This window comes from Pundamilia nyererei, unplaced genomic scaffold, assembly GCF_000239375.1.
Source record: "Pundamilia nyererei isolate P.nyererei 1_Seehausen unplaced genomic scaffold, PunNye1.0 scaffold00052, whole genome shotgun sequence".
NCBI classification, from domain to species: domain Eukaryota; kingdom Metazoa; phylum Chordata; class Actinopteri; order Cichliformes; family Cichlidae; genus Pundamilia; species Pundamilia nyererei.
The window spans coordinates 1650274-1669800 of record NW_005187453.1 but is presented as its reverse complement, the minus strand read 5'-3'; the positions used below and the strand labels follow the sequence as shown (position 1 = coordinate 1669800).

The window sequence follows — 19527 nt, the reverse complement described above, 5'->3', positions numbered from 1 at the left end:
GAATTTGCATGTTATAAAATTATTTCCTAAAAGCTGTGTCGATGTTGATAATCATATGGTACCCTAGGCAGTTTATATAGTGGGTAGCATCCAGATTAATTAAGGCGTCTAGAAGTTTGGGTCCAAACACACATAGCTTACATACGCTACTATCATTATTCTACGATAATATACAATCGTGCATAATTTTATTCCATCTGATGACAATAAGTGTAATTTCTGCAATTACTTGTGCATAACACACGCACTGAGATGGCTGTTGTGTGCATGTGTGTGACATTACGCCGCTTGTTGAGACGTTTGAGTAAAATCCACGAGCATTTTCGTAGGGATGGCGCATCCAGGGCGTGCGTGGCTACTTATCCTTCAGGGCACACCCCTCAATAGAAAATAGAATAGAACCTTCCTGCAAACTTCGCTCATACAGTCGAGGAATTTCACTGTGGCGCTCGCTACAAGCTCACTGGTAAGTTGCATCAATTCAAATCTCGATGAGAAAGTGGAGGAAAAAATGAAATGCTATTTTTTTGTGCCTTTTTCTCTTTAATAATCGTTATTAGGGCAAATGTGAGGCTCATCAGTTAAATTACAAAGCTCATGATCTATATTTGCATGCATGCAAGAAAGACGGGGAGAATATAACAGGTATGCCATGATATTTATTTAAATGCTGTACAAAAGACAGAAAGACCATGACTGAGGAAACAACCGGGAATGTTCCTGCTGCAGACTCTGAGGCAGAAAAACAGGCTCCTGAGGATGGGGCTCTGTCGAGGGAAAAATGGGCCAACAACATGGAGTTCATACTCTCTATGGCTGGTGAAATAATTGGCCTCGGAAATGTTTGGCGGTTCCCCTACCTGTGCTTCAAGAACGGAGGAGGTGAGAGGTTCTGTTTGTGGGAGAGTTGTTCTGATGGAAACATTCAACTAATAGATAAGGATCCTTCATTAAAAAAATCAAAAAAAGAAACAAAAAAACAAACCCACCTGCTGATGAAATAGTTTGTGTCTATAATTTTAGGTGTCTTCCTCATCCCCTACTGCGTGTTCCTCTTCTTCTGTGGCATCCCCGTGTTTTTCTTGGAGACAGCGCTGGGACAGTACACCAGTGAGGGTGGGGTGACTGCCTGGAGGAAGATATGTCCCATGTTTCAGGGTAAAAACAAGGCTCACATTTAGGAACTGCGTATTTCTGACAGCTTTCTTTGTGGAAATTGCAAAAACAATAGTGTAGCAGTTAGCAGTAAAGAAAGTCACATATAGAAGGCTAAGTCTATATTCCAAGCTTCAGATCCAGTAGCTGACTTAGGTGTTATCTAACTTTCAAACATAATTACATAAAAGGGAGGATTTGTTAACCGTGCATGGTGCTGGGACTTGCTTTTATATAATGTTACTGCTGGCTTTTAAGGTTTTAAATGGCACTGCACCTTCTTACCTGTCAGAACTCCTTAGTACTTATCGCCCCAGGAGATCTTTGAGGTCAGCCGACCTGATGCTTTTAGATGTTCCCAGGTATAAATTAAAGACAAAGGGAGAGAGGGCTTTTGCTGTGGCTGCACCCAGACTGTGGAACAGCTTACCTCCTCACGTCAGACTCTCCAAAAGCCTAGAAACTTTTAAAACCGCTCTTAAAACTCACCTCTTTTCATTGGCTTTTAGAAAGGTTTAATTTATTTGTTTTATTTATTTTTATTTTCTTTTTATCAGCGAGGTGTTACTACGAAATCGTGTTTTACTGTATTTTTATCTGTATTTACTGTACAGCACTTTGGTCAGCCTTGGTTGTTTTTAAATGTGCTCTATAAATAAACTTGACTTGACTTGACTTGACTTTCTATCTTCTTGTCATAAAAGAAAAGAAGACAGCAGCCAAAAATGTCCTTTAACTATCTAAAATGTCACTTGTCCTCTAGGAGTGGGGTTTGCGTCCCAAGTGATTGTGATCTATCTGAACATATACTACATTATTGTTTTGGCATGGGCTATCTTCTACCTAATAAATTCCTTCAAAAGTCCCCTGCCCTGGTCTACATGTGACAACTGGTGGAACTCTGGTAAGAATGCTTGCTTAAACCCATCTGTATTTGATAAGCAGTGATTTTTCTTTCAAGACTTAAGAGAAAACAGCTAACATTCTCACTTTTATCCCTCTTTCTTTAATCACTTAGACTCGTGCCACAGTCGCATGAGCATCTTTGCAAACCCCCAACTGTTTCAGGCCGGGTCCAACTGGTCATTCTTACACAACGTCACCTCAATGGACTACTATGAGAATACAACTTAGTAAGTTGCATTTTGTTTTTCTGATTTGTACAAATGAACTGTCCCCACTCTGTCTGCTCAACTGAAATTTTTTTTATGTGGACTTGAAAAGAGTCTGACTATGAAAAGGTTAATAGTAATCATGGGATTAAACAGCACAATAGCATCTCTGAAACGCACCCATGCTTTACAGCAACATCTGGACAGCATTCACGGCACTTGCTCCACATTTTGTTATGTTACAGCCTTATTCCAAAAAGGATTAAAGTCATGGTTTACATCGAAATGCTACACACAACACCCCATAATAACAAAATGAAAAACATTTGCTTGAAATTCTTACAAATTTATCAAAACAACCTGCAGCCCTTTGTTGCATGACTTCCCCTCTCTCTCCTCACTGTCCTGTCTGTCTTCACTGCTCCACAGTCCAAAAAAGGTAAAAATGCCTATTTTTCTTAAAAACAAATTTCCAAGAATTACAAGCAAACTACTCTCACTTTGCCATTATGAGGTATTGTGTTTAGCATTTTAAGGTGAAAAAAATAATTGAATTCATTTTGGAATAAGGCTGTAACATAATTAAAAGGACAAGCGAAGCACTGTGAATACTTTCCAGATGTACTGTAAATGTTTTTCAGGGTAGGAAATGCTTACTTACTCCTACCTTGGGATAATATAAAGATAATATGAGGGTAAAAAGCAACCAAATAAATCTAAAGGACTTGTCAAGCTTTAGTTTAATGTCAAATGTTTGAAATGTGCCACATTTAAGGTATATTTAATGCAACGTCTTCTCTACATTATTATATTCACTGCTTTAGATATTCCTATTATCTTCATTGATTGGACATTTATGTGATATTTCTTACTAAAGTGGACCTATTATTCCTTATTTTCTGACACATAGCACATGTGCTACAACTGCATAAGACCACACAGGGTGCCACTCCTGTCAGCTGAGAACAGGAAATGGAGGTTACAATTTGCACAGGCTTGCCAAATTTGGTGAGCCTGTGCAGGCTATTGTTGGTGGTGTAATTTGATATTTTCTTGGCACACTTGGGGCCCCTTGGTACCATCTGAGCATTAGTTAAATGCCACAGCCTTACTGAGTATTGAGTTGACAATGTTCATCCCTTTGTGACCATAGTGTACCCATCTTCAGATGGCAGCCTCAGAATGACACACCATGTCACAAAGCTCAGATTTTTCTAAATTGGGTTCTTGAAGATGCCAGCAAGTTCATTGTACTTGAATGGGCTCCACAGTCACCAGATCTCAACGCAATAGTGCACAAAAAGTCACTTCACCCTTTAAAGCCTGTTAAGATCCCAGTTACCTCTGTACAGAAGTCTGGACTAGGTCTCCATTGAAATTGCCTGAGTGTCTGATCCTAGGGGTAGTACCACAATAGTTTAGATGATGCACCACACTACCAACCCTGAATAAGGTACAATCAGTTTTGCCAGCAAATTTGCTACAAAATTTACTTTGGTGACCTGGACAGGTAGCCTCAGGGATCTGTTAATTCTTAAAGGCTAGAATAACCTATAAGATCCTCACAAAAGTAGATGTTCAAACTCATACCCAAGTTTTACCTTTTCATTTAAAAAGAAAATCCCAAAGGGAACGTCCACATAATTAAGTTTAATTTCAGATCGGATACTTTATTAAGCAATTTAACAAGGGCAAAGCAAACGGCTCATCGATTATTAAGAATAAAATCAGTTTAAATTTTAAACATTTCAAGAAAGTAACACATTTTAAAATATAAAATAATGAAATCTAAACTGTTGCTAATAACTCATTACCAGTTTTGATGGGGCTTTAGTGGAGGACAGAAAGAACACCCTGGATGTAGATGAATTCTTTCAGAAATTCTTTCTGAGGAGGTAGAACCCATTACAAAGTTCCCAAAACTTCCTCTAAGTCCCAATCTATGATTCCGGTATTGACCAGAGCAAATCTCAAAAATAATGAATCCATAGTGGGTTGGAAAAAGAAGGATAAATCCACTGGGTGGTCTTCTAATCTGCTCACTTCAATGATGCCCGGAGGAAAGACATGCCTAATCGTTATCTGTAGAGGGTTTTATACATCCTCTGAGACAACCAACATCCCACTTTAACAACCAACCACCTAGTGTGATGTGCAATCGCCTGATTTGAGACATATCGTGTTGTTCAGACAACAGACAATTATTTAGGCTGGGTCCTTAGATGCACACACACAGGTCAAGGTCACATTTGCACAGAAAGAAATACAGACAAATACACACACACACACACACACACACACACACACACACACACACACACACACACACACACACACACACACACACACATGCAGAAACAGTGTGGGTTGAAAAATGTAAACATTAGAATTATTACATTTTAATTATTATATTCTTATTTTTTGATTAGATTTCCGATTACAGCAAGAATAACTCAAACATTTTGTTTGTTTATTAGGATGAAGTAAAGGCTTTTAACAAGTCCCGTTATGATAAATATGGATTATTTCATGATTGAACAATACAAATCTGAGGCCAAAACTGAGTATATAAGATCCACTTAAAATTAAAAATGCATTTACTATGAAAATAAATGTGTTTGTGGTCTTTATGAAACTGTTAGAATGTTAAAGGATTAATTTCACCCCTCCTTATACACTTGTTTTTTTTCTTTCCAGCAATGAAACAATATTGATGAGCACGTCACCAGAAGAGGAGTTCTGGAGGTTAGAAACTCACTCATATTTTTATTTTCCTTGAACATTAGAAGAGCTGGACAGTCAAATTCCCCATTTAGCTTGTCTTTGGGTGGAAAATTCCTCAACAATAGCTTTCAATGCTTCCCAGATATCAAAAAATAATTGTGAGTTAGAAAACACGGTGTGAATAGTGAGCCAACATAAGTTGAACCGAGGCCACCCAAATAAAACAAGCAGCCAGTTACATTCCTCAAAAGACATAATAGCACTGAATAATAGCATTTTTATTGAACTTCCAACTCTCATTCAAAGTTGTTTGCTCCTCTCTCTTTTAGACATGTTGAAACATGGCTGCCTCTTTTCACATGATAACCTCCTGATTTGGTGTGAGAACAAATACTGGGAAATCGCTGTGCTCCATAATGAAAACAATATGTGCTCTTTGCTGTGCCCATTTATAATCTAAACCGTTTTCATCCAAAATAAACAGGGAGCAGTTTCAACATCCGTATTCATGATGAGATGCTTGGTGGTGTTCTTTTGACGTATATATGAGGATCTGTTTATTTGCAGTGGGAGAAGATTTTAAGAATGGGGGTTTTAGTGAGCATTCATCAGCATTTGGAGAGCATCCATGTGTTCATGTGTTCCCACGTGTCTCTTTTTTCATAGTAACCGTGTGTTAAGAATATCAGAAAACATGTCTTTGGGTAAGATTCATTGGGATCTGGCTCTGTGTCTTATGTTTGCCTGGATCATATGTTACTTCTGCATCTGGAAGGGAATCAAAACAACTGGAAAGGTAAGCATTTCCTTAACGTGGAGGATATCAGCTGTTAAAGCTGTCCCTGTTAAAGCTTTATAATGGTGTGCAAAGTGATGTGTTACATTTTTCCCGTTTGGTCGGTGGGTAAGAAGGGATTCTCAGTCTGCAAAAATATGTAGCTTATAAACCCTTCCCTATTAAAAAGGTGGCACAAGCTGTCAGTCAGCACTTTTAGCTTGCTTGTGTGATATTTCTTGGGTGTTTGTGACAGTTATGTTAATATTAACCAGGAAATATGTATTTGATGTGCTGTCGAGACAGATAATACCCCCACTCGTCTGACAGCATTTTACTCTTTGCTTCAGCTCTGTTGTTTTTACAGATCCCAACTGTGCTTTTTCTGGCTCAGGCCTACTGTTCTCATTAACCTCACTTCTAGCCGCAGACTTTTATCCCTTTCTATTACATGAAGACAAAACAGCAATAAAAACCAAGTTAATGACTATCCGGTATAAACAGTGGAACACATGGCAGTGTACGAGAAGTGTTTTTCCTGCAGGAGGTGGTGGTGGCAGAAATTCCATTACAAAAGGAACTGCCAGACAGTTGCAGCTTATAGCTTTGTTTATTCTAAAACGAATCATGTGCAACTTTAAACCAACGGATGAGTGTATGAGAAGTATGCAAAACTACAACCTGCATTTATATGTTTGTAGGTGGTGTACTTCACTGCTACATTTCCCTACTTGATGCTCTTTGTGCTCTTCATCCGTGGAGTGACGCTCCCAGGAGCTGGAGAGGGCCTGAAATACTACCTCAAGCCCGACTTCACCAGACTTAGTGATCCAGATGTAAGAGCTCACTCTGATTATCAAATGTTTATGTTGAAGTGTTTGGTTGTGGAATGCAAAAATCACAAACACGACACACAGTACGGCCACTTTACCATCATCTGAAAGCCGCAGTGTGAAGGATGGAGTGAGAATGAGTTCTCCATCTGCACTGAAAGTCATCAACAACCAGATCATCATCTGCCTGTCTTCATTTCTCAACACAACACTGTCTGTTGGATTTCTCTCCGCTCTAACAGGATGAATACAAAGTCCTGTTATCCTCAGTTATGCACCCCTCCCCCTCCATTTTCTTTGCCCTGACTTCTATTTCCGGTCCCAAGACATAGCCTTAACAGGAAAAGCAACCCAAAGATGATCTTCAGTAAAACATATACATCTTCCTCATAAAGGAATGTAAATAAGGGCCTGAAGTAACCTGTTTAAATATTATTTTTACCTTGCAAAAAAGTATCTTTTGTAAGCTGAGTCAGTGAATCTAATTTATATTTGCGTTTAAACAGCACACTTAATCTTCATTCTGTATTTTTTAGGATGTTCTGTCACTACGACACTTGGTTGTTCGGGTCCTGCAGGTCTTCAGCCCTCTCCACCCTAGTCTGAGTTGAAGCCCTTTGGTGTTTGCTTTTATCGGTTGTTTTCTCATCTCTCTCCTGTCCAGTCTTTGTCTGTTTGCCTCAGTTGCTGTGTTACTATCTCAGAAAGAAGAATCGTGTAAATCAGGGGAACGATCTGGTCATGTCACATGTGACCGTTTGAGTTAGAAGACAAAGTATTGCTACCCTTGTAGGAACCCAATAGCCCCAATGCAGTGTGGGAAAACGTGTGAAAATAATGTTTTGGAGAGGTGCAGGTGAAAGCGCTTATAGTTACAGGGCAGATTTATGCAGTGCCAGATGGTCTTGGAAGCAGATCTAGTCATTCTAGTTTCTAGACTTGCTTTAGCGTGCGATTGTCTGTTTTCACGTGCACTGCAGAGGAGTGGTTCAGTTCTGGCCCACATCTGCGGTCTGTTTATTGTGTGAATGTGTCTCCTTTTGTCTCCGTGTCAGTGTGCGTGTTTGAATATGTACGCGGAGAAGCTCAGAGGACTTCAAAATATAATTAATTCCAGGGACATAACAGTTCCTTCTTTGTCCAGAATAGGATGTAAAGATCATTTGCCACAGTCTCAGACTTCCATTTCTGACCCAAGGCAGGGAATAAACCAAGCCCACCACTGGGTCAGAGTAGAGGCCTCTATATAGCTTTGGAGCCTTGCCAGGTCTGTCATGAGCAAGCCAGAGCTGTGGCGTCTCTAATGTTATCCAGATGCTGTCACGACTGTAGCCTGCAGATAGACAATAGTGAAAACAAGCCTGCCCACATTCACAAGCCTCAATGTGCATGCTCTCTCATGTAGTTGTAATTTATGACAGGGTAACAGCAAAGCAGGAATATGCAAATGCTGTATACCTGGGTAATTTAAAAAAACAGCTCTTAATCTACTGGATCTGAAATGCCTTCAGTTATTTTAACAATTTCAGCTTCAAAACATGTCAGAAATCTTGTCCCTCTCCAGGTGTGGCGTGATGCAGGGACTCAGGTGTTCTTCTCCTATGCTGTTTGTCAGGGTGTGCTGACGGCTCTGGGGAGCTACAACAAATACAACAACAACTGCTACAGGTCAGCCTCCTTAAAGGCAGACATCATCACATTTATTGTTTTTTTTGTTTTGTTTTTTAATTTTTTCGATACTTTTGGCTTGTCTCTCTGTCTTGTTCCAGGGATTGTTTGGCACTGTGCTGTCTGAACAGTGCCACCAGTATCTTTGCAGGCTTTGCTGTATTCTCAGTGCTGGGATTCATGGCTCAGGACCTTAACATTTCATTGGAAGACATTTCAGCTGGTGGTAAGATAATTGCATACAAGGAAGTAAAATAGAGTTTCCTAAATAATTACCTGATAAATTATTCTTGTAAACATGCTGTCTTTAGTTTTTGTGCGTTAAAGTTTTAATTCATCCAATGCCCACAAGATGTCACTTTCTGTTCAGATAGAGTCAGAGGGTTGTGATGCTGTTTTTTTTTTTCTTCTTCTTTTTTCCTCTTTGGGAATGTAGTGTCTCAAAAGATGAGGAGATACAGTTTTTCCCACAAAATGACCACTTACTTATTTGTGTCTGTCTATAATTTGTTTACCTTTTTTTTTTTGCGTTAAATCTGGGATTATTTCATCTCTAAGACTCCAAACTCAGGTACAGCTTAAAGCTATGACCTTAACAACGCCCTGGAATGCGCATGTCATGTTTTAATAGATGCATTCACATTCTTCATACAGGTCCTGGTTTAGCCTTCATTGCCTATCCTACAGCTCTGTCGTTGCTTCCTGGTTCGTCCTTTTGGGCTGTGCTGTTCTTCTTCATGCTCCTTTTGCTCGGCCTAGATAGTCAGGTATTGTATGCAATGCACAATGCCCAGGATCAGATCAAAATCAAAATAAGCTAATCTTCAGTTCTGTGTTCATAGTTTGTGTGTGTGGAGAGCCTGGCCACAGCCCTCACTGACCTGTTTCCACGTTATCTGAGGAGGCCGTGTGCCAGAGAGATATTGGTTCTGGTCATCGCTATTGTTTGCTTCTGTTTGGGGCTGCCCTTCATTACTGAAGTAAGCTGGTTGTGCACTATCAGCACTTGTTGAAATAAAGTAGGAAAGTGAACTATTCTGTTAAGGTCACGTATTCTCTAGTAGTTAAAGCTTTTTCCATTTCATGTTGCACGTATAGGTTTCTGATAATGGTGACATTAAAAACAGACAAGGAGAAAACAGCCCTTCTGACAGTTTTATCAGAAGGTTGTTTTTTTTAAATTTTTCTCTTCTTGTTTCAGGGCGGAATCGTCCTCTTCCAGCTGGTTGACACATATGGTCCAAGTGGAACCAGCCTCCTATTTATTGCTTGCGCAGAGACCATTGTTATTGGCTGGGTATATGGTAAGTTATTGGCTCTAAACTAGTGCTGCAGAATTTATCCATGCAAAAGTAATTATCTTCCTCTAAGTTCTTTGAATTGTTTCTCAAAGTATTTTTCTCTAAATGTAAAAATGTTTTTGCATTAAAGCATACTAATTTAGCTCTTTATTAGTAAGATGACAGTCTTACTAATAACCTAAATAATAGGAATATGTGATTTATCGATTTATCTTTAGAATATCAACATCATCAGTACTGCAGTACATCCACAGTAGCTACAGAAAAGAACTTTATTATATCTAGTTAGCTTATGCAATTCATACAGAGCCTTTGTTTCATCAGCAGAATCGTTTTATCTCCATCTTTATAAGCATATCTTTTAGGGACCAACTTTGAAACAGTTGTTGGGGTCTGTCCAAAGTAAAATTAAAACAGCTATAGGACCAGCATTAAAAGTGACATTTTAATGATGATGCAGGGATAAGAGTATTGTGTGTTTATTTATGTCTAATATTATTTAATTTTACTTCTGCTACTGCACACGGTTAAAGCTAGATAACTTTTACCATGAATGGGGAATGGAGTATATATAACAATGTTCACTGACAGTGAGGCTCACTGACTACAGTTATTCATTTTAAACACAAGTACTGTGTAAAAGTCTTGGGCCACTCCTCATCAATTTATATTTTGCTTCCAAGATGCCAGACGTTCTTGTAATTTTGTAAAGTGGTTCTTGAGCGATAGTTCTCCAGGCTTTCTTTGGACACCAGCTGGTTTTTCACTCATTTTCAGTCCAGCTTTTATATCTGACCATTTTCAGAGGTATGTTTTTTTGTTGTTGTTGTTGTTAACACGTTGTTGGCACTTAACACTGACCTATAAATCATTCTAGCAAAAAACAAAAACAAAATGCGTTATACTCAAGGGATGAATATGTGTTATGTCTACACATAACAGACAACTTAACAACGAACCAGTTTTAACAGGCTAGAGGCTTTTTTGTGGTTTGGATGCATTTTAGCCAGTGGTGTTGAAGATCTTGTCAAAATTGAAAACAGATTTTGCAGAAGAAACACACAATGGAACACTCGTATCAGTCAAGATTGGTCCCCAGAGCTCGGATCTAAGCATTACTGAAGAAGTGCGGGATTGTTGTGAAAGAGATCATCCAACATGCAAAGAAAAAATTTGAAGAAGCCTGGAGAACTATTCCTAAAGACTACTTAAAGACATGATAAGAAAGCTTGCCACAGTGCCACCAGCATCTTTGCCAGGTTCCTGACAAGATATTGCTGATGCCCAAGTCTTGGCTCAAGTCTTTTGCACAGTACTGTACACACCCACTTACGGCTTTATTCAGGCATGCCTTTGGGGCCCATCACTGATTGGGCTCCAAAGGTCACAAAAAATATAAAAGCCAGACTTACACACTCGTGATTTCATCTTTCTTGTTTGTGCTTCTTTCACTCTGGTGATAGATAATGCTCCCAGCACTGCTCTGATATGTCACATGTCTTCTCTGTTAGAGTCTATCACTTTGAATCTTACCTTTTGCCAATGTTGTATTTTGTAGTATTTTTAAAAGACACATTTGACAAATGTACAGTCGTTATCTGGTGCAAGCAGATCAGTAGATGTGACTGCATGCACTTTTGATTAATGTTGAAAGTCATATACAAAAGTGTCATGACATGATTGTATAGCTAGTTTTTAAGACTTATCACAAAGTCATTAGTGTACAATAGATCATATCTTTTGTCTTTTTTCTGGTTTATTTTCACTTCTCAGAGTCTCTGTATTTTATGGATCCAGGCAGTTTTCTTTCATGAGACTGAAACTAATTATGACCGAAAAGATTTTTTCAATTTCCTGAACTGCTTGTTCTTTGGTATTATCATACTCTGCTGAAGCACATGGAGATATTGATGTGTTTCTTCCCCTTCCCCCTTTTTTGTTAGCTGTTTATTCATTCAATTGGCCTCCCTTATTCTTCAAAGTGAGTCTACACAGTATTGAGATACTCAACACAGCATAGTGCGAGGACACTCTCTTTCTGCCTCTGTAAAGTTGTAGTTAGTTTCAAGGTTGATTACTGTATCATTCATGGAGCTGTGTCTGCCTTCCTAAGTAGGTTTGGCAAATTCTTCAGCTATTATGCATTTTCCAAGAAAATCAATATGTGGATGTCTCTCCATTCTGCAGATCGTCTACTTTCCAATCTCATAGAACTTTACTCCTGTTTTTAAATGTCTCTGCCTCTTTCGGTAGGAAATGAAGGTGAGCTGCTTTCTAATCTTCATCTCCAATTGAACTCCTCCTACTCAGCTCCTCATTAACCTATACACTGCTGTCCCATGCGTTGTCATTTTCTTCTCATTTGGAAAACATATTTTTTTAATTCAGTCATTTTGAGTTTTATTTCGTGATGTTTGTTGATTTGTTTGTTGTTCTTTCCCCCTCCTTCCTCATGTACTGAATCATCATAGATAAGCATTTGTGTTAGTGATGTTGTATTGCAAAATCCATTGTGACTGGATTTTTCATAGGCTACTTTTATAAACTGTAGTAATTAGTATATCAAGATGTATTGATATTACTGGGGGATATTTATTGCAATGTGAAAAAGAAAGTTTCCATAAGTAAGTAGAGTCCGGAGCTGCTAATCAAATGTCAGTTATTAATTGGAACAATGTCCTTTGACAGATAAGACCAAAGTTGAGACGTTTGTTCATGATGCACTGCGCCATTCTTAGTGAAAACCAAACATAGCATATCATCACAAACATGTTATATCAACTGTCGAACTAACTTTTGATCATACATTGTGGTTTAAAGCTGGAACAGAACAGTAACTAGTAACTATGTCTAAATGTTAAAGTGAAAGTAAGGAGTTAAGATGAAACTTCAACTCCTCATTGTATTCATGAAGTGTTAGAGCAGTTCCTGTAAAACTGAAACAGTTCTGTTTCCCTTGTATTGCTGTGCATGTTACAGGCGCAGATCGTTTCTATGACAACATTGAAGACATGATTGGGTATCATCCGTTCCCTATGCTGAAGTACTGCTGGCTGTTCATCACGCCGCTCATTTGCGGGGTGAGTCTTCACTCCTGTATCATATCTCTTTAATCTGATTCATTTGCTTTGTGCCTTTGTTCTGTCTTTCACACTGGATCTCTGCTTTAATGCCAATTTCCTCTCATCTTTTTATTCATATTGATTGTTTTATACCTGTTACTAATTCTGACAACCAGTTTTTGGTTGCTTTACTGCACGCAGATTACATTTGTCAGGTACAGATACGATTGTTGGGGAAGTGAACTAACTGCCAGTGAACTCATGGACTATATATAACAGATGGACATATCCATTATGACATCATTCATTGGTTTTTAAAGTCCCAAGGTTAACGCTTTTGCATCGGAAATTAACCTAACACTTCACTCTTTATCAAGATAGTATAGGGTAATGTTGGCTAGCTTGGTTAGAGAAATTCATAATCTTTCAGCTGTGAAATACACAGACAAATAAAACACTAGTTTTTCATTTTATGCACCAAAAGCTGGAGTATAAAGTTCTTGAAAATTCTGTAATACACAGGAAGTCATATTATTTATTGTATTTTTCCATAAAAAAAATCCAGAAGGCATTACCTGCACAAACATGAGCAAGAGATCCAATTAAATCTTCCCATAGTATCCCACATAAATACACATACGGGAAGGAGAAAGTGAGGCTCATGCTTTTATGTGAACATCATGTCATTGCAGACGTGATCAGCACAATGTAATTTCAGAGTTGGAGGCAGTGATTTTATAATCACAAAGCATCAAATGAATCTTAGAAGACAATGAAACTATGTGAAATCTCCAGAGAATTATATTTCAAGTCTGGACCTCCCTTCCTCATGGAGCTGCAGACTGATTTTCAGCTCACGCTATGGTTGGCCTGTGTTTTGATTCTCTGTCACAGCTTTCAAAGTGTTGATATCTGCTGCTTCAGACAACTGTTTTCAGCTCTCAATGAAAATGAGCTGACTACAGTCACATGTAGTCACACATTTGGTGATGTGTGCTGCGCCTGAGCATGTTTAATCCTCAGTGCAGTCCTTTGCATCACTGGGATGGATGTGTTCTGTGCCTTGACCTGCTTAAGGAGGTGTGTCCAGTCACTGTTGTAGTGTGATTGCTAACATAATGCTATACTGCAGATAAGATTACATTCATTATTTAATCAGCTACCACCACAGTGTATTTGCTGGCAGCTTATAAGGTCCAACTAACTTTCTTGTGACACAACGTGGGCAGATTAAGGCAGTTAAATGGGAATATCAAAGTGTTTATTTGATTTTTTCATAATCTTTTTTATTTTCACTTGATAATAAAATTACACTTTCAGAAAAAGCAGTTAGCTGGTTTTACTTGTGCACATTTGGTTCATACAGTTAGGTCCATAATTTGTTGAACAAGGACAGTTTTTGTAGCTTTTGCTCTCTCGCCCACCACAGTGGATTTGAAATCAAACAATCAAGATGTGATTGAAGTGCAGACTTTCAGCTTCATTTCAAGGGAAACTATTATATGAACTGTTCATACAATATTTTCAGCAGCTAAAAGTAAATTGGATAAGCTAACATAATTGCAAACATGGGGATTATTTTTAATACTTGGATAAAAAATCCTTTGCAGTCAATAACTGCCTGAAGTCTAGAAGATATGGGCATCAGCAAATGCTGTTTCCTCCCTTGAGGTGAAGCTACTTTCAGTTGCTTTTTGTTTGGGGGTCTGTCCGCCTTCAGTTTTGACTTGAAAATGAAAAGCATGCTCTTTTTTGGGCTGAGATCATGTGACTGACTTTGTCAGTGAAGAATAAATTCTTTGCCTTGAGAAACTCTTGGGTTGCTTTTGCAATATGGTCATTTGGGCACTGAGAGGTTTGCAGCATTTGGCTGAATCTAAGCTGAGAGTACAGTCCTATAGACTTGAGAATTCTTCCTGCTATTTCTGTCTTCACTTAACACTTGGTTATTCAGTTCCTCTGGCTGCCATACATATCGATGCCAAAACATTAACTCAATTGGTATGGTATATATGGTATATATGATATGGTATGCTTCAGATAATGTTTGTTCCATTCTCTGTATTTTTACCTTTGTGATACAAGTGCATTTCTTCTTTTTAACCTTGTAATGGCAAGTGTAATATAAACATTTGATATTCAGTTTTTTAGAGATCTACATCATTAACGGTATCCCCCCCCAAAAAAAGAAAGCACATTTTTAAAATAATAAATAACATCAAAAAAGGCTGGGTGTAGCAAATATGATACAAATTAAAACTCACATATGCAAACTGATATTTTATTTTAGTTTTTTAATCCACAAAAAAGCTTGTCATTGTCACCCAATTAATGTAAGCATCTACAAATGGGGAACTGTCGATAAAAATGGCTTTAATTCCCGACCAGATAACAAACCCCCTTGAATTAAAAAGCTCAAAGTCTGTACTTTGATTTCAAATCTACTATGGTGGTGTACAGTGGCAAAACAACAAAAAAGGTGTTTTAATCCAACAAATAATGGACCTAACTGTTAATTAAAAACTAATTCTTCCACTGACAGCCATGTACTCATATAGATGGATAGGCCAATAGGATGTTAGGACCAAAAACAAAGCTAAAAGTGAGTGAAAAATTGACTTACATTTGTAGAATCACCTGAAACATGATTCCAAATGAATGTTAATCTTGTTTCATCTATGCTGCAGCGGTACTGCATTTGTTCTGCTGTCTGTCTTTCTAACTTGACTCTCTCCTATCCCCTAGCTTACATTGCTGTATAACCTGGTGCAAAGTCATCCTCTTGTTGTATATGGGTTTGAGCCTGGCACCTGGGGAGTCACACTGGGCTTTCTGCTTGTTCTTACACCCCTGATATGCATCCCAGTATTCATTCTGGTCTCACTATATAGGGTGAGTGAACTCAGATTTTCTTGTATTTATTTCTTTAACTCTTCTATATAAGGTGACCTTGAGTGTTTTAAAAGGCATCTAAAATGAAATGTGTTATCACTATAATAAAATATTTTTTAATACAAATTATTAACTAGGATAAAGCTAAAGCAGTATTTTTCCGCACTTGTAAGATTCTTCTATTGTGTGACTAGCTCATTACATTAATTGCATTTCTCTAAAAACAATCAGGATCCTGAAAACATGAGTACACCATCCAGTGACCTGCGCCAGAGTCGGCCACATAACCCAGGGCTCACATTGTTTAATTATGTCATAGTCAAGGCACAGGGGCAGCCAGACATGAGGGTGGAGTATAGAGAAGACAAGCTGGTAATGGAAGAACCTGGTGGTGCTTGATGTTTGCTGATGAAAGTTTATATTTTCACCTATTAAGAAAAAAATATTCCTTTTATATAAATGATTATATCTTAAGGGTCTTCAGGGGTATTTGTTTGTTCTTTTGTTAACATGAGTTTTTACCTTACTACTCTTTTGCTTATGAATAACAGAGTCCTTTGCATTGTACATGTACCTGTATACCTCTAATCCTGCATACTGTAACTGGATTAAAAGAGCACTCTGCTGATTTAACATTGTGCTTTTTGTAACACTTATGGAGTCATGAGGAATAATAGTTTAGCTTACATATAAATTATCCCCTGTGACCTGCACCTCATAACACCTCAACTTTGACATGCAAAATCTGTGCCTTGTCGCATTAAAATATAATGCATTAAAACACGTCTTAATTTGAGTTCTGGTCAATTTTTACCAAAAAAAATGCAAATTTCTTGTCTTCATTCAATGCAATATACATACAGAACTTTCACATCCAGTGAAATTAAGGCCATTTGCATTGAATATGAATTGTTTGATTATTTTACTGTATGTAATAAACTGTAAGTTTTTTCATGAATTTAAAGGTTGCTATTTTGTAAACCATTTTTTAAATTTTTGAAAATATTGTAATCTGTCAAATCAATCAATAAAAGTGGACAGATATGGATGATTTTGTGTTTTATGTGGTTGTAGCTTGTGCAAGCAATGACAATATAACATATCAACACGCTAAATATCCCAGTCTATTCTATGCAAGTCAGTTTAATCAATTAAACTCACATTTCCTGTTTTGTATCAAGAAAAAAAAAGCATTACATTTATCTTCCTACCGTGTTTTTTTGTCACGCATGTCTGTGGTTACAACAAGGTAATAATGCAGCGTTGATGTCTGATGGCACTGGATGTGTGTGACTAGCGAATGTGCTAATGCTCTGTCATCATGCCATGCTCATTCATCTGTGTGATCCAAACTGGCATTCAATTAACTGACAATTCCGCCCAGTTGTCTTCCACCTCTCGTCACCCTCAGTCCCCCCCCGCTTGTCCTACACTGACATAAAATGACCCTCACTCCTGAGTGTCACTCAGCATCGGATCCCCGCAGGTCTCCACTCCTAGCCCCCCCCACTGTACGCCTTGTACACCTATGACTGCGCACCAACCCACCTAACCAACGTCATTGTCAAGTATGCCAATGACACAACCGTGGTTGGGCTCATCAATGATGGAGATGAGACTGCGTGGAGAACTTGTCCCACTGGTGCTCAGAAATTAACCTGAAGCTGAACGTCTTTAAAACGTCTTTAAAACAAAAGAACCACTGCCCTCCCAATATGAATGGAGAATCTGTCTCTGCCTTCAGGTTTCTGGGCACCCACATCTCCATCAATCTCCTCTGGATCCACAACACCAACAACCTTGTAAAGAAGGCCCTAGCGGTCTAGAATAACCTAGACCAGAAGATGCTGCTGGGCCTCTACGGCTCCTCAGTGGAGAGCATGCGCTCCTACTGCCTGGATGTGTGGTTTGAAGTGGCCACAACTGTGAACAGGAAGCGCAGGGAACACTGCCCAAAAATGAATTGGCTGCCCTCTGCCTGTCTCAGGAAAACCAGGGCCATTATAGGTGACCCCTTGCACCCCGCCCACCACCTGATTGGTCCGTTCCCCTCTGGTCGGCGCCTCAGGCAAATCAGGTCTCACGTCTCCAGACTACAAACAGCTTCTTCCACTGTTTGACATTTAGACTGTCAGTAAATACTACCTCCTCACACCCCACCCCTGCCCACTCACCTCAGCAGTTTCAGCCATGGTCTGAGCAACCCTCATCACCCAGACCACTCACACATGGACTGTATTCTGACCAAGGCTTTTCTTTGCATTTCTTCCAAGAACATTGCAACTTGTTCTCTAATATGTGCCTTGCTCTTATTGTTGCCTCTCGGTGGTTCTAATCTTGTAGATGATTGTTCCATATTTTTATCAATGCACTGTATATTGACAGATCTGTGCTTATATTAGAAGCAGAGGATCCCTGAGGCCGAATATAGAACTATAGGTTTGCAAGTGTGCAGGACTTCCTGTATTTATAATTAGATCATCCACCCACAGGGCTTTACATAATAAGCCACTACCCCACTGTGACACTGAGCCAGAGCCACTGTAATGGAAAACCTAAATCCGATGCCATGGGTGCCAAGAGATGACCAGATCATACCCCCTACACCCCCACCTCTCAACCTTCAAACACACACACACACGCTCGCACACACATGTCAAAACAAATACAAAATCAACAAGGTAAAAGGCTGGGAGGTCTTTAACAGATGATATGGAAACATGTCACACTTTAAAACACCCTTTAACCAAAGCGAATCTCTGCCTCAGAAACATAGTTCCCTATTTCCATAACATTATATACAGGACAGAACTAGAAGGACGTTAATTCAGTGTATGAATCAAGCTCCAAAAACATTTCCCATTGGACTTTTCTTTCTTGCTGATTGATAAATGTTGACAACTAAAACGAAAACTCGTTTCCAAATTTCATAAAATGAAAGGGAACCAAGTTTAAAAAAAAATGATTTTCAAGTGGAATGCACCTGTAAGATTTCCTGAGAAAATTCCTGCACCTATTTCCCATTTTCCTAGCAAAATCTAAAGGAATAAAGGATGGCTTAAGACGTTTGCGCAGCACTGTGTACAGGATTTTAAAAGCAGCTCTGTCTTAAGTGGTTCATCCTGTCAAGATAGCCTCCATGTAAGTGTTAGTTTCAGACCCCTTTAAAAGAACCATTGGCCTCTGTCCGGTCCTGGGCCCCTTTCCAAGAAGCATCTTAAGACAGAGATTGTAAATCCATTTTATGAAATAATCACAGATTAACGAGTAGTTCGCGTCATATATGGCTAAGAGCATCTCCAAAAGGTCAATAACCCTCAGGATTCACTGTGAACTACAGAATTCATTTTGAGTTTTTATCTCTTTATAGCCAAGGAAAGTACTTCGGCAAGGAGACATCATTTGAAAGCAGAGTTCGAGTAATAAAAGTATTTTGGCCATCAGACTGCTACATAGCTGAAGAAAGGAAATAGGACAGGACCCTGGAGTATCTACACTCCAAGCTGAGTGATGATGGAGACTTTGGACGAGACTCTCTGAACATCCAGGATAAGGTGAAGATGGAAAGGAGGAGAAAGGTTTCACGAATGATGGTCTGAAAGTAAGAATGACAGAATAGTAATGAGTTTTAAAAAACAGGGATCGGAGAAAGTTTAGCTCTGGGAAGATCATCTTTGGATCAGAGTAGTGAGGATGAAATTAGTAATGAGGGGAGTGTGACACTGTGAAAGAGCTAATGAGTGTAAGAAAAGCGCAGCAGGAATAAAGGTAAATGTGAATTAACAGATCTTCTTTACTGAACTTCATTGCAACAACATCTGCAACATTACTAATAACATTACTAGCATGGGAAAGAATCGTTGTAGGTTAATTATTAATATAACATCCGTGCGTTTTAATTGCATATAATTAGCCTGATGAAACAAAATAGAATAGATTGATTTCATAATTGATTGAATTGAATAGCTTTGCGCTACTTTGGTTTTGGTGATAGCCTTAAAGTCT

General features: G+C 38.7%; 1 protein-coding gene across 2 annotated transcripts; it reads left to right on the top strand.

Annotated features, from left to right (window-relative positions):
• Positions 1 to 407: 407 nt before the first annotated feature.
• On the top strand, positions 408 to 16408 carry LOC102211212 (sodium- and chloride-dependent GABA transporter 2-like). 2 transcript variants are annotated; one of them, XM_013910911.1, is made up of 16 exons: positions 408 to 466; positions 682 to 882; positions 1024 to 1158; positions 1919 to 2059; positions 2174 to 2288; positions 4965 to 5012; positions 5658 to 5787; positions 6468 to 6602; positions 8164 to 8267; positions 8369 to 8493; positions 8922 to 9034; positions 9110 to 9247; positions 9469 to 9571; positions 12548 to 12648; positions 15376 to 15522; positions 15754 to 16408. In XM_013910911.1, exons 2-16 carry the CDS (start codon positions 693 to 695, stop codon positions 15919 to 15921), a joined length of 1893 nt encoding a protein of 630 aa, XP_013766365.1. In that variant the 5' UTR covers positions 408 to 466; positions 682 to 692; the 3' UTR covers positions 15922 to 16408. The 2 variants fall into 2 exon arrangements, with proteins under 2 accessions (XP_013766365.1, XP_005733514.2); XM_005733457.2 differs by lacking the exons at positions 12548 to 12648; positions 15376 to 15522; positions 15754 to 16408 and adding an exon at positions 11756 to 11922.
• The last annotated feature ends 3119 nt before the right edge of the window (positions 16409 to 19527 follow it).

Excerpts from the sequence above, each read along its gene's own strand:
- LOC102211212 (XM_013910911.1), top strand. The coding sequence starts at position 693 with ATGACTGAGGAAACAACCGGGAATGTTCCTGCTGCAGACTCTGAGGCA. Across the intron at positions 12,649-15,375 it reads TCACGCCGCTCATTTGCGGG|CTTACATTGCTGTATAACCT; the intron begins GTGAGTCTTCAC and ends CCTATCCCCTAG. Across the intron at positions 15,523-15,753 it reads TTCTGGTCTCACTATATAGG|GATCCTGAAAACATGAGTAC; the intron begins GTGAGTGAACTC and ends AAAAACAATCAG.